Source organism: Bufo bufo, chromosome 3 (genome assembly GCF_905171765.1).
Source record: "Bufo bufo chromosome 3, aBufBuf1.1, whole genome shotgun sequence".
NCBI lineage: Eukaryota > Metazoa > Chordata > Amphibia > Anura > Bufonidae > Bufo > Bufo bufo.
In genome coordinates this window covers 313,942,239-313,954,946 of record NC_053391.1, presented here as the reverse complement: position 1 = coordinate 313,954,946, position 12,708 = coordinate 313,942,239, and the positions used below count along the sequence as shown (strand labels likewise).

The 12,708-nt window shown below is 44.4% G+C and overlaps 1 protein-coding gene across 2 annotated transcripts in view; it reads left to right on the top strand.

The window, feature by feature from the left end:
- LOC120995230 (lysophospholipid acyltransferase 2-like) overlaps positions 1-12,708 on the top strand; it is a 96,175-nt gene that overhangs the window by 59,220 nt on the left and 24,247 nt on the right. For both annotated transcript variants that reach the window (XM_040424294.1, XM_040424295.1), the window contains 2 exons: positions 2,058-2,187; positions 5,153-5,327. In XM_040424294.1, the coding sequence (XP_040280228.1) occupies positions 2,058-2,187; positions 5,153-5,327 (305 nt within the window). The remainder of the gene's footprint in view (positions 1-2,057; positions 2,188-5,152; positions 5,328-12,708) is intronic.

Below are 12,708 nucleotides of genomic sequence, written 5' to 3'. Positions count from 1 at the left end.
AGTTACCCCATTTTAGAAACTACACTGCTCAAGTTATTCAAAAATGATTTTACAAACTTTAACCCTTTAGGTGTTCCACAAGATTTAAAGGAAAATTAAGATCAAATTTCTAACTTTCACTTTTTTGGCAGATTTTCCATTTTAATAAATTTTTTCCTGTAACACATCAAAGGTTAACGGCCAAACAAAACTCAATATCTATTACCCTGATTCTGCAGTTTACAGAAGCCCCCCATATGTGGTCGTAAACTGCTGTAAGGCTGCACGGCAGGGCGCAGAAGAAAAGGAGCGCCGTATGGTTTTTGGAAGGCAGAATTTGCTGGACTGGTTTTTAGTTACCATGTGCCATTTGAAGCACCCCTGATGCACCCCTACAGTAGAAACTCCCAAAAAGTGACTCCATTTTGGAAACTACGGGATAAGCTGACAGTTTTAATGGTATTATTTTGGGATACATATGATTTTTGATCTCTCTATATTAAGTTTTTTTGTGAGGCAAGGTAACCAAAAATGGGTGTTCTGCCACAGTTTTCATTTTTCATTTCTTACATTGTTCAGCTGACAGGGTAGATCATGTGCTATTTTTATAGAGCAGGTTGCTACGGATGCGATGATATCAAATATGTCTACTTTCTTTGTTTCAGTTTTACATAATGAAGCATTTTTTAAAACAAATTATATTTTTGTGTCTCCATATTCTGCATGCCATATTTTTTTATTTTTCTGCCGATCATCTTGTGCAGGAAGAGTTGACATTTTTATTGGTACCATTTTTGGGTACATATGATTTTTTGATCATTCATTATTACACTTTATGGGGCAAGGTGACCAAAAAATGTGTTGTTTTGGCACAGTTTGTATTTATTTATTTTTATAGCATTCACCTGTGGGGGTAGGTCATAGGTCCGCCTAGCAGTGAGCCGTGACGTCACCGGCACGAATGGGTGGGCTTTAGCGCTGCCACAGCCTAGGGCAGCGCTAAAGCCAACCCGTTAGTGCCGGTGATGTCACTAGGAACACTGCTAGGCAGAAGCCTCCGTTTAGCAGTGTAAAAATCTAAAAAAAACGGCCCTTGCCTGCGCGATACAGTGCAGAGCAATGGAAAGAATGAAAAGCTCCACTCAGAGGGGCTGCCTGGGTGAAGAAGGGAATATGTCCAGCTCTGAACCTGGACAACCCCTTTAAATTGTTATTAGACTTTGTATGAAACATGTCGGCTTGTTTCCAAAAACAGCACCACTGTAGTCTATGTGCTATGTCTGGTATTGCAGCTTTGTCCCATTCAAGGGTTGTGTTTATCATTTCAGAAGATCTGACAATTTATGTCCAGCACTAGGCCGATCGAACATGATCCTCTATACTGTAAATTTGTCTTCAGTTTTCGAGACAAGGGAGATAGGAAACACTCCTTCGGTAAATGTTAGTGAGTACTCCCCTCTTCCTTGTCCTGAGATAGTCTTTGTTTGATCACAAATGACTCACAGGAGAGCAGTTCTTCCAGACGCGATGTGAAAAGGCCCTTAGAATCTAGCTTTCCATTCATTTAAAGGGGTTTTCTGGGAGTACAATAATGAGGTATCATTATATATCAGTGGGGGGAGGTCCGACTCTTGGCATTCCCACCTATCATCTGTTCGAAGTGACTGTGGTGAATCGGTAACATTGCCTATGTGAAGCAAATTGAATGGGCCTGAGGTGCAATATCAAGCATAACCGCTCCCCAGCCTTTTTAAACTGCTGATTGTTGCCCGGAGTCAGACCCCCACTTATCAGATATTGATGATCTATCCTGAAGAAAAGTCATCATTATTATACTCCTGGAAAACACATTTAAGAATATGTTAACCTAGATTTCTCATTTACGTTCCCAGCATAGTGCATATGCACGTCATATCCACTTCTAGTTGAAATAGCGCAAAGATTCAACACCACGCGTGTTCTTTTTTTATTTTGGAAGCGGGGTCACACTTTTTTATTTTGGAAGCGGGGTCTACTGATGCATTTAGAAGTTTATCCTTTATTAAACTTTTATTGATATATATGTTCTTTCTGTTTAGGTCTCCCCCTGGAATACTCCCATATCTAAGTTACACAGTGGGATTTCTAGGACTTCTTGCTGGTCCTTTATGTTCTTTTAATGATTACCAGATATTTATATACGGAGAAGAGAAGAAAAGAAACCCAAACGTGAGTAATGCCATGTAGTGACAAGGCAACTTTTATTGCAGGAGTTCAGCTGTGGCTCCGTTCCCTTATAAGTAGTAATTTTTTCATGTTGTGGACATTTTAAATTGCATCTTATAAATTTACTAAATGAGGTCATGCAATAGTTTTTAACTGTAAGTAAGAGTTATTGCACATGTAAAATGTTTTCTTGTTAGATAGGACATTGATAATGTGTAAATATAATGATGTAATTGTGCGATTATCTTGTGGTCCTGTGATTACAGCAGCATCTGCACTAGGTTCCACAAGCAGTATGAGAGTGTTCAAAAGATTAACATTAAAATAGGAGGGGAATGGCAAGTGTTATGTAGACTAGAGGGCTTGCAGAGAGCAGCTCTTGGGTTATTTGCAAAATGGCAAAAAATATGTCCACAAAGTGGCTGAGCTTTGAAGGAAAGGGCTATACAATGGTGCTGTAAATAAGGATCTAAGAGCGACAACATTTTAGATTTTTCACTGGAGGATATTTTCTGCTTGTGCTTTAGAATGTGAAGAGTTTTGTGCAAAAGACAGCTTTTGTGTATGCAGAACCGTGGAAAGGTGATACTTTTAGAGCTCATGTACATTGCGAAATTATGCCCTTGTTCTGTACAGAGCCCTAATTCTGCTTCCATAGAAGTGCATGAAGCCTCTGCTGTATCTCTTATACATCCAATTTCAAACCCAAGGAATCAGACATAGCATGTTTATATAATGCAAACAGGTATCCAGCAGAGCTTCTATGGCAGCACACAGAAGTTGTTCAGTGCCATACAGGCTCTGTGCACAGGGCTGAGCATGTGCAAGTGCAGTACCCCAGACCAGGGGTATCTGCAATTGCCTCCTGCCAGGAAGGGGAGTTCCAGTAAGACAGCGAGGAGGAAGAAAGCTAATGCCTAAGCTCCTTCTAATGGGAACCTCAACTAGTGCTCCTGTGAGATTCTTACTCCTGGAAGACCATCAGCATCAAGAACTAAAGAGCTTCAGTGTGCTTAGTCAGCAGAGTGATCAGCAAAACCACAGCTTTACAGACCTTGCTGCAGGTGAGGGACTACGGCTCAGACGCCCCTCACCCAGACTACTTCTAGGCTAGTCTAACTTCAGGCCCATATAACACCGTGGACACCTTTATCCATAAGTGCCACTGAACTGCACATTGTATCTACTGCTGCTGGATGTACCACAAGATATGTGTTATTGCACTAAGTAAGGAGAGATTGTTCTATTATTACTTCTAGCCTGATTCTTCAAACCACCTTTCCACTGCACTGATTCCCAAGGAGCAACGGCCTGAGGGAGTACACCGTGACACGTGTCACCATGGCCTTATGTAGTGTGGATAACATTTGTGGAGACTATGTGCAATAAAATGCATTCTATGTCTCAGCTTTAAATATATGATAATGTAGCATGTTGTAGCCATATATTTTATAGTCATCTTACAAAAAAAAAATATATCTATAATACTGCTGCTCGGTTCTGGCTGCAACAATTATTCACATAAATCACAGTGGCAGTCCTCACAAATATGCTCCCTATGGATGGACACTCATACGAGGGCCCGCCCTGTTGCTGGAGCTTCTACCTGATTGTAGTTGTGGTGCCTTTGGTGTTATGAGTTTGGTATGGGTGCAAGACAGGAGATGTAGATGCTGGGGCCGATGAATCGTGCTGGAGTTAGTAAGGCTGTGTTCACACCTCCGTTATTTGATCAGTTATTTCCATCAGTTATTGTGAGACAAAACGAGTAGTAAAGCCTACACGGACATAAGGTATAAGGGAAAGATCTACTCCTGTTCTGTGCTTTTGACCTGCACCTGGTTTTGTCTTACAATTGCCTCATTCACATGTAAGTGTTCGATCAGTGATTTCCATCAGTGATTGTAAACCAAAACCGGGTGCGGCTCTAAACACAGAACAGGTGCAGATCTTTCCCTTATAGCTTATGTCTGTGGAGGCTCCAATCCTGGTTTTGGCTCAAAATCACTGATGAAAATCACTGACCGAACATTGGCTGTGTAAATGAGGCTAATAAATGATGGAAATAACTGACCAAATAGCTGAAGTGTGAACTTGGCCTAACCAGGCCAGTTGTAGAAAGTAGACAAGTCTCTCTTTATTAAAGTGCATAATGGGAGTTGTACTACATCCAAATCATAGTTTCAAAACATAGTTCCTAACAATTCACAATTAAAATCTTACCCGAATTAAAATCTTACCCGATAACAGTGTGTAGATATGAGCATTGAGGAGGTTTGTGTAGTACTTCTCCTCTCTATCTTTCCAAAGTCTCTGTTTGCAGAATCTATGGCTGCCAATAAGGTTCTTAAAAAACTTGTCTGTATTTTCCTACTGAGGGGTACATGATTAAGATACAGCTGGCCAGGACTATGTAAAAATGTGAAAAGATGTATTAGCAATCAGCCTTTCACTGCAGTAAAGTCTGTATGAGCCTTAAACAGCAAATATCTTACTGACTGACCTTAGTGCTAGGCCTTGCAGATTCTGAACCTTCTAGTGCTTTCTTTTTTTCTCTTGAGTACTGTAAAGTAGAGATGGATTTCTTAGAGATAGTGATTCTCTGGGACTCAGGCCTAGTCTGAGGAGTGAGCACATGTAACTCTCACTAAACTATTGGTGGACCTAAGTCCATCTCCTAGCCACCTACAAGGGCAAAATAGGATTTTATTTTGTTATGTGTTGACTTTTTAAATTACTACCCTTTACTTTAGTTGTAGTCATATCCGGATAGTTTTTGACATGATATGTGTTTAAAGGAGTTGGCCACTATGTAATATTAGCTGCATGTATGTGCTGATCCCAACACATGCGCAGCTATAAATATATATTGGCCAACCCCTTTAATTAAACAGGCAAAACATTAAATGTTTTAAACATTTGAAAGCTCCTATGAATAAAGCAGAATCTTTATTTTTTTTTATCTTAGGTGGCAGTATTCAAGAAGTTGTGGCTTTGCTGTTTCCTATTAGCTGCTCATGTTACGCTGTCGGACCAATTCTCTATATCAAGTGACCCAAATAACTCTGTTCCCAATATTTTTCTGGAACTCTACTTGACTGCAGCTTGCAGAAGACCAAAGTATTATTTTGCCTGGACCCTTGGTGAGTCTATGAGCTTTTTCACGTTTGCTGTGACTTAAAGAGCACCTGTCAGCATACTCAACCCTGTTAAACCATACATACTGCCTAGGAGGGTTGATCCTGCTGATTAAAATGATACCTGTCTCACTCGGTGCATTTAAAACCTTAGTTGCATGAGGAGTAAAAGTCTATTTTCTCAGGCATACCAATTTTCTTAGGCTGCGTTCACACGGGCGAGATTTCCGCGCGGGTGCAATGCGGTAGGTGAACGCATTGCACCCGCACTGAATCTGGACCCATTCATTTCAATGGGGCTGTTCAGATGAGCGATGATTTTCACGCATCACTTATGCGTTGCGTGAAAATCGCAGCATGCTCTATATTCTGCGTTTTTCACGCAACGCAGGCCCCATAGAAGTGAATGGGGTTGCGTGAAAATCGCATGCATCCGCAAGCAAGTGCGGATGCGGTGCGATTTTCACGCACGGTTGCTAGGTGACTGTCTATACACTGTATTATTTTCCCTTATAACATGGTTATAAGGGAAAATAATAGCATTCTGAATACAGAATGCTTAGTAGGTGATCAATTGAGGGTTAAAAAATAAAAAAAATTAACTCACCTTGTCCTCTTGTTCGCGTAGTTCTCCCGGTCTTTAGTTCTTTAAAAAGATGAACTATGGGCTAAAGGACCTTTGGTGACGTCAGATCACATGCTCCAATCACAGGGTCCATCACCGCGGTGATGGACCCTGTGATTGGAGCATGTGATCTGACGTCACCAAAGGTCCTTTAGCCCATAGTTCATCTTTTGAGAAGTAAAGAAGAGACCGGGACTTACGCGAACAAACGGAGAAGGTGAGTTAATTTTTTTTATTTTTTTTAACCCTCAACTGATCACTTACTATGCATTCTGTTTTCAGAATGCTATTATTTTCCCTTATAACCATGTTATAAGGGAAAATAATAACATCTACACAACACCGAACCCAAACCTGAACTTCTGTGAAGAAGTTCGGGTCTGGGTACCACAGTCGGTTTTTTATCACGCGCGTGCAAAACACATTGCACACGCACGATAAAAACTGAACATCGGAACGCAATCGCAGTCAAAACTGACTGCAATTGCATTCCTACTCGCGCGGGTTTGCCGCAACACACCGGGACGCATCCGGAACTAATCCGGACACGCTCGTGTGAACCCAGCCTAAATCAGCATTTAATCCCATTAAAACAGGGTGATCCTGCTGGCAGTGCTCTTTAAGTTTCAGTATACTTAGAGATGAGCGAATTTCAGGTTATGAAATTTGTTCACGCTTCGTTTACTGGTAAAAGGTGAATTGCGTTATGGATTCCGTTACCACGGACCATAACGAAATTCTATGACGGAATGAATAACAAAATGCCTTTAGAGGCATTCTGGTATTCATTCCATCATAATAGAAGTCTATGGGCTGCATAATGGATCCGTCCTGTTTCCATTATGCAGGAGAGGACTCCCTTGCATAACGGAAATGGGACGGATCTGTTTTGCAGCCCATAGACTTCTATTATGACGGAATGAATAACGGAATGGCTCTAAAGGCATTTTGTTATGCATTCCGTCATAGAACTGCGTTATGGTCCGTGGTAACGGAATCCATAAAGCAATTCACCTTTTACCAGTAAACAAAGCGTGAACAAATGTCAAAATATGAAAGTCGCTCATCTCTAGTTATACTATTCAACTATTCCTTACAATTGTATGCATTAGGCCAGTTTCACACAGCTGTTATACAGCTAAATTTTAGTGTCTGTATTACGGTCACAGCATCTGGACCACTGAGGTTCTACTGAATAAAACATAGATCAGCACAGAACCTTATGATACTAGATTGTAAATACTGCCTTATGTAGATTATCAGAGGTCACAATAACACCTCTACAAGCACCATACATGCCCGTACAGGCAATTTTACCATCTAAATCTCTAAATTTTGTTGTGTATATTAGTACATATGAGACTTTCCCTAGTGTTAATAAGTGCACTGTGCTGCCCGTCTCCCTCCTCCGATGGTCATTAGTTGTCCATACACCGGACTGCACACAGGCGCTGTCTCACTGAGTAAAGGATGTCTTTCTGCGTCAGCCAATGAGCAGCGGCCTATCCATGCCGCCAAACAATAGTAATCTGCTTCTAGTATCATCGCCACCTGACTAATAGGGGGACACAAAGTATAGAGAATTGTCACTGTAACTGTAAGGGTGTAATCAAGATTTACATGCAGAACCCAACCGGTTCCGAGGTGGCCCCTATCACCTCTACTGCCGTGGGAGTAGCTCCGACAATGTGTTTGCCCACAGGAGCAATGTTGAACCAGCTAGTGCTGTTTGACAGCCAAAATATGCTGTTAGAAGACTGGGCCGCACATCTTAAAAGCACCCTCAGGTTGTACAAATTGTCTCCGGATCTACAATCAGATGTGGCGCTGAACGCCCTTGAAGGGGATTCTAGAGGCACTGTCATGCTGCTTCCAGAAGAGGAAAGGAAGACACTGGATGCTATATTCTCGATATTTAAGTCTATTTACAGAGAAACGTCCGGTACTGGCACCCTTAGGTCCCGCTTCTTCACTCGCTTCCAGTGTGAAGATGAGACGATTCCCCAGTTTGGACCTATATACAGAAGAGAGACCAGTGGTGCTAACGTGCTTGGAAATGGAGATCAAATCCTCTGGGATCAGTTCGTTCTTAGATTGTGCAGTCCTCCTCTTCGCCAGGCTCTCAGGGAGCGTATCCTGGTGGATGCTACGTTGCAGTTTCAGAAGAACAAGCTGAGGCTGTGGACCGAGACAAAGAAGAAGCGTATGGAGCTTACACTGTGAGGATGCAGGCTGTAGGAAGTCAAAGTACTCCCTCTGATGGGGGGATCTGCGAGAGACAGTGAAGAGGCACTTAGTGCATCCCTGGGAGAAATTCAGAGACAGTTGGCACAGTTACGGGCCCCATCAAGGGCCCCAGTTCAGCCTGATTACTGGCAAAGGAGTGCAACCCCCATGGGTCCCCTTCTATATCGATCAACTCAAGGGGCTGGAGTGAGAGATTCTACCATGCACTGGGCTGGCCTGGCACCATCCACAGAGGCACAGTTGTGTGGTCCTCCAAGGGACCGGAAAATGAGGGGGCCGCAGTGTTGGATTTGCAGAGAAAGAGGACATATCTCCCGTCAATGCCTGGTGACCGAAAGCCCTTACCTAAATGTGCAGATGGAAGAGCAGGTGGTGGGATGTTTTATAGACACAGGATCAGAAGTAACCACGATGACAGTGGAGTTCTTTGAAAAACACTTCGGCCACCTGATGAGGCCTGACAAGGGCACTGTGATCAAGCTGATGGCTTTAAATCAGACAGCTATACCCGTGTTCGGAGTGGCATGGATGAAGATGAAGCTATGTGGACAAGATGTCGGCAAGAAGGGGGTGGTGCTTGTAGAGAAACCGGCTCGGTGTGGAGCTCCCGTTTTATTGGGGATGAACGTCCTGCGGGAACTGGACCTGCTCATGTTTACAAAAGAGGGCCCGAGCTATTGGAAGAAAACTACTTCCCACAAGCCTACCCAGAGGCCATTTCAGAGGCTGATCTGGACGTGTGGTATCTGCAAAAGCACCCCTGAAGATAAGCCAGTGGGATCAGTGTATGCCCCATATGGAGGAGCCTGTACCGTACCTCCGCAGCAGGAGAAATTGATACGGATGTCTGTCGGAAACCAGCGGAAACTGAATGAGATAGGGGTGCTGATGGAACCTCTAGGCATGTCGGAAGCCGGACGAAGCCCAGTGGTCGCCAGGACCATTGTGACAGTAATTTGTGTTAGTCCGGTGTGTCAACATACACGACCATGAATTTACCTTCCATGCTGGTGAAAAAGTGGCTGAGTTATATGTGCTGCAAGGAGAACCACTCGCAAGTAGCCAATTCGCCCTATGGGCTGTTGAAAATGACACCTGGACCTTGGCAGTGGACCAGAACTCGGTGGAGGAACCCACTCCGGACTGGAATGGTCAGCGGATCTTGGAGCAAATGGAGATTGATGTGAACCAATTCACCGCTGAACAAATGGAGAAGATTGGAGCAGCACTATGGAATTTCAATCTACCTTTTCCCAGTGTGAAGAGGACTTCGGGTGCACAACAGCTATGGAACATGAAAAACTGGGGACACTCCCCCAATTCGAGAAAGATACTGGCAGATCCCGCCTACTCTCTACCAAGAAGTGAAAACGATGCTGTCACAGATGTTATACAGTGGAGTGGTAAAAGAGAGCCAAAGCCCGTGGGCCGCCCCAGTGGTCTTGGTGCGGAAGAAGGATGGGTCCTTGCGATTCTGTGTGGATTATCAGAAGTGAGGCAGTGAGTAAGTGGCCGCAACCTAAGATGCTTCGAGAAGTGAAAGCATAACTAGGATTGGCTGGGTATTATGGAAGATTTATAAAAGTCTTTGCAAAGATTGCCGGACCACTACACGAAGGGACCGCCCAGGGAACGAAGACACGAACCACATCATGGGGACTGCCTCAGCAGCAAGCGTTTGACCAGTTGAAGAAAGCACTGATTAGTGCCCCCATCCTGGCCTATGCTCAGTATGACAAACCATTCACACTCTACACAGATGGAAGTCTGCATTGATTGGGAGCAGTACTAGCCCAGGAACAAGACGGGCAGGAACAAGTCATTGCGTATGCTAGTCGATCCCTACGGGACTCTGAGCGCAATCTGGAAAATTATACCTTCTTCAAACTTGAGTTGTTGGCGTTGGTCTGGGCAATGACTGAAAAGTTTTCAGGGTATCTCACAGGAGCACAGGTCCTAGTAAGGACAGACAATAACCCATTGGCTCACCTGCAGAATACGAAGCTGGGCGCCTTGGAAAAGAGATGGATGGCAAGGCTGGTGAAGTTTGTTTATACCATCAAACACCGTTCCAGTAAGGACAACGCAAATGCGGATGCACTGTCCAGAGTCATCTGGGAAGTCCTAGCAGGTGAGGTGGACGAAGAGGATAAAGGCACTGAGATACCCGATCTTGGCAGAGTGCCTCAGCAGTCACCCGTGGCCAGTTCAAGTGGGGTTGCCACCGTTAACACGGTGTTGCTGGGGAAGACTGAAGAAGAATGGGCTCAAGTGCAAGATGATGATCCTGACTTGAAGAAGATCAAACATTGGGTGAAGACTGGCCTATGGCCCAAGATAGAAGAGAGAAGTCGCTGCTGCAGTGGAATCATGCACCGGAGGTTGTTTCTACCTACTGATCTTGAAGAAAGGTGGCAAATAGTGATACCCAGTAGCCTGGCCCGTACAGTGGCCCTCGAGGGACATGAAAAGGGTGCCCACCTCGGAGTGGAGAAAAAATACAAGTGGATACAGAGATTCATATATTGTCCGCAGTGGGAGCAGATTGTCCGTGAAGTTTGCCAGAAGTATCGATCATGTGAGATGACAAAGCCTCCTGAACATAGAGCTCTAATTCAAGTGATTAAAACATCTGCGCCACTGGAGATCCTAATGATCGATTACATTTTGATCGGCCAGTCGGTGAGTGGCCACCAATATTGTCTTGTGATGACTGATCACTTTACAAAGTTGCCCCTTTACAGTCAGTTGCCCGTGCAGTGTGCCAACACTTCATCCAGGTGTACGGATGCCCAAAGCGGATTCATTCCGATCAAGGAGCTTGCTTCTAAGGGAAGTTAATGGGAGAGCTGTGTCGGTTGTATGGGAATGAGAAGTCGAGGACAACGCCGTACCACCCACAGGGCAATGGGGCCCGTAAAAGATTAAACAGGACGCTTCTACAGATGCTCCATACTCTGGAGAAAGAACGCAAGTTGCGCTGGCCCGAATACTTGCCTGGGCGTATAATAATTATGTTCATAACACCACTGGCTATACTCCACACATGCTGCTGTTCGGTCGCCCAGGACAAGAAGTAGCCAAAATGAACCTTGGATCTCTTTCAGAAGAGTTCCCTAGGGCAGCTGAGGAGCACCAAGACAAACTGAGGACTGTTCATCGGTTGGTCAATGAGAAGTTGCAATAACAAACCCCTAGGGATCATCAACCGGTGCAGACTACACCCTTGTCACCGGGTGACAGTATTGGTTCGGGCTAAACGACGTACAGATAAATTAGATGACCGCTGGGAACCGAATCCATATATTGTGAAACGTCAAGTGTTTCCGGAAGGCCCAGTCTACGATGTCCAAAGGGAAGACTCGGATGGCCCGACTCGAAGATTACACAGTAACATGCTCAGACCTTGTCTCTCAGAGAGTCGCCCCACGACAGATAATTCTGCAGATGTTTAGAAGAGACAATCAAAGCCTGTGAATCCAAGGGACGTAGAATGGTGGCTGATCCCTACGCTGCCTGTACAGGCTGTGAGTCGTCCGCACCCAATTGTGCAGTACCAGACACTGTTCATGAAAATGCGCTACCACCCCGGGAGGGGTCGGGTCATGTTACTATACCAACTACAGAGAACTCAGTCCTTCGCAGGTCGGAGCGCTCCACGGAAGGTATTCCCCCTCCACGCTATGCAGCAGATTAATTTATTTGGTAGGGCTGTCGGGACGCCAATATTTTAGTGGGTTGGTATGTAGGGGTGTAAGCAAGATTTACCAATGTTATTTAATGTAGAGTGTAAATTACCTGCTGTAATTCGTTTGGTCAGTAGATGACAGCAAAGGACTAATTTGCATTGAAGTTTACTATAGAGAAAATTCTTACAGTATATACATTTACCTTGCAAAGTCAAAATACCGATAATTTAGGGGCAGGCTAAGACTCTCAGAAGGGTTATGGTGAACTGTAATTGAAGTTTTGAGACTGCACTTGGCAAATCACTTGCTGCATCACACTCTCCCAGGAAAGGAAAGAGTTCCGGTGCAGAGCAGGAAGGGGAGGGAGTCTCTGCCTGTGTAATGCTGAGGATGTCAGGAAGGACTTGCTGTGGAGCTTGGGAGAGGAACTTCGGCTTACAGTGGGTTCTTACTACAGCCCAGAGGGAAGATTCACCGTGACGAATCCGGGAAGCACATAGCTGTACGGTCCAGTTCTGGAGTGGACAAGGGGATCAAGGAAAAGTACCAAGAACTTACCAAACTACCCAAAGAACTGTAAATGTGGCTCTGCAGTGTCACACCTCGTTGTACTGCACCAGTGATACTTTGGGGACATATAAGAAAGCGGCAAGATACAGACTTCACTTTGTTGGATTACAAATAGTATTGCGCAATACTTAAGGGTGCACCCCAAAGACAAAGCTCGCTCAGGGACATTCAGGCGCAGCCAGGCTGCTTTATGGACTGTGGGGGAATATTTCACAATAGCTAGTTTAGCGTTAGGCAGTATTACTGTTTAATTTAC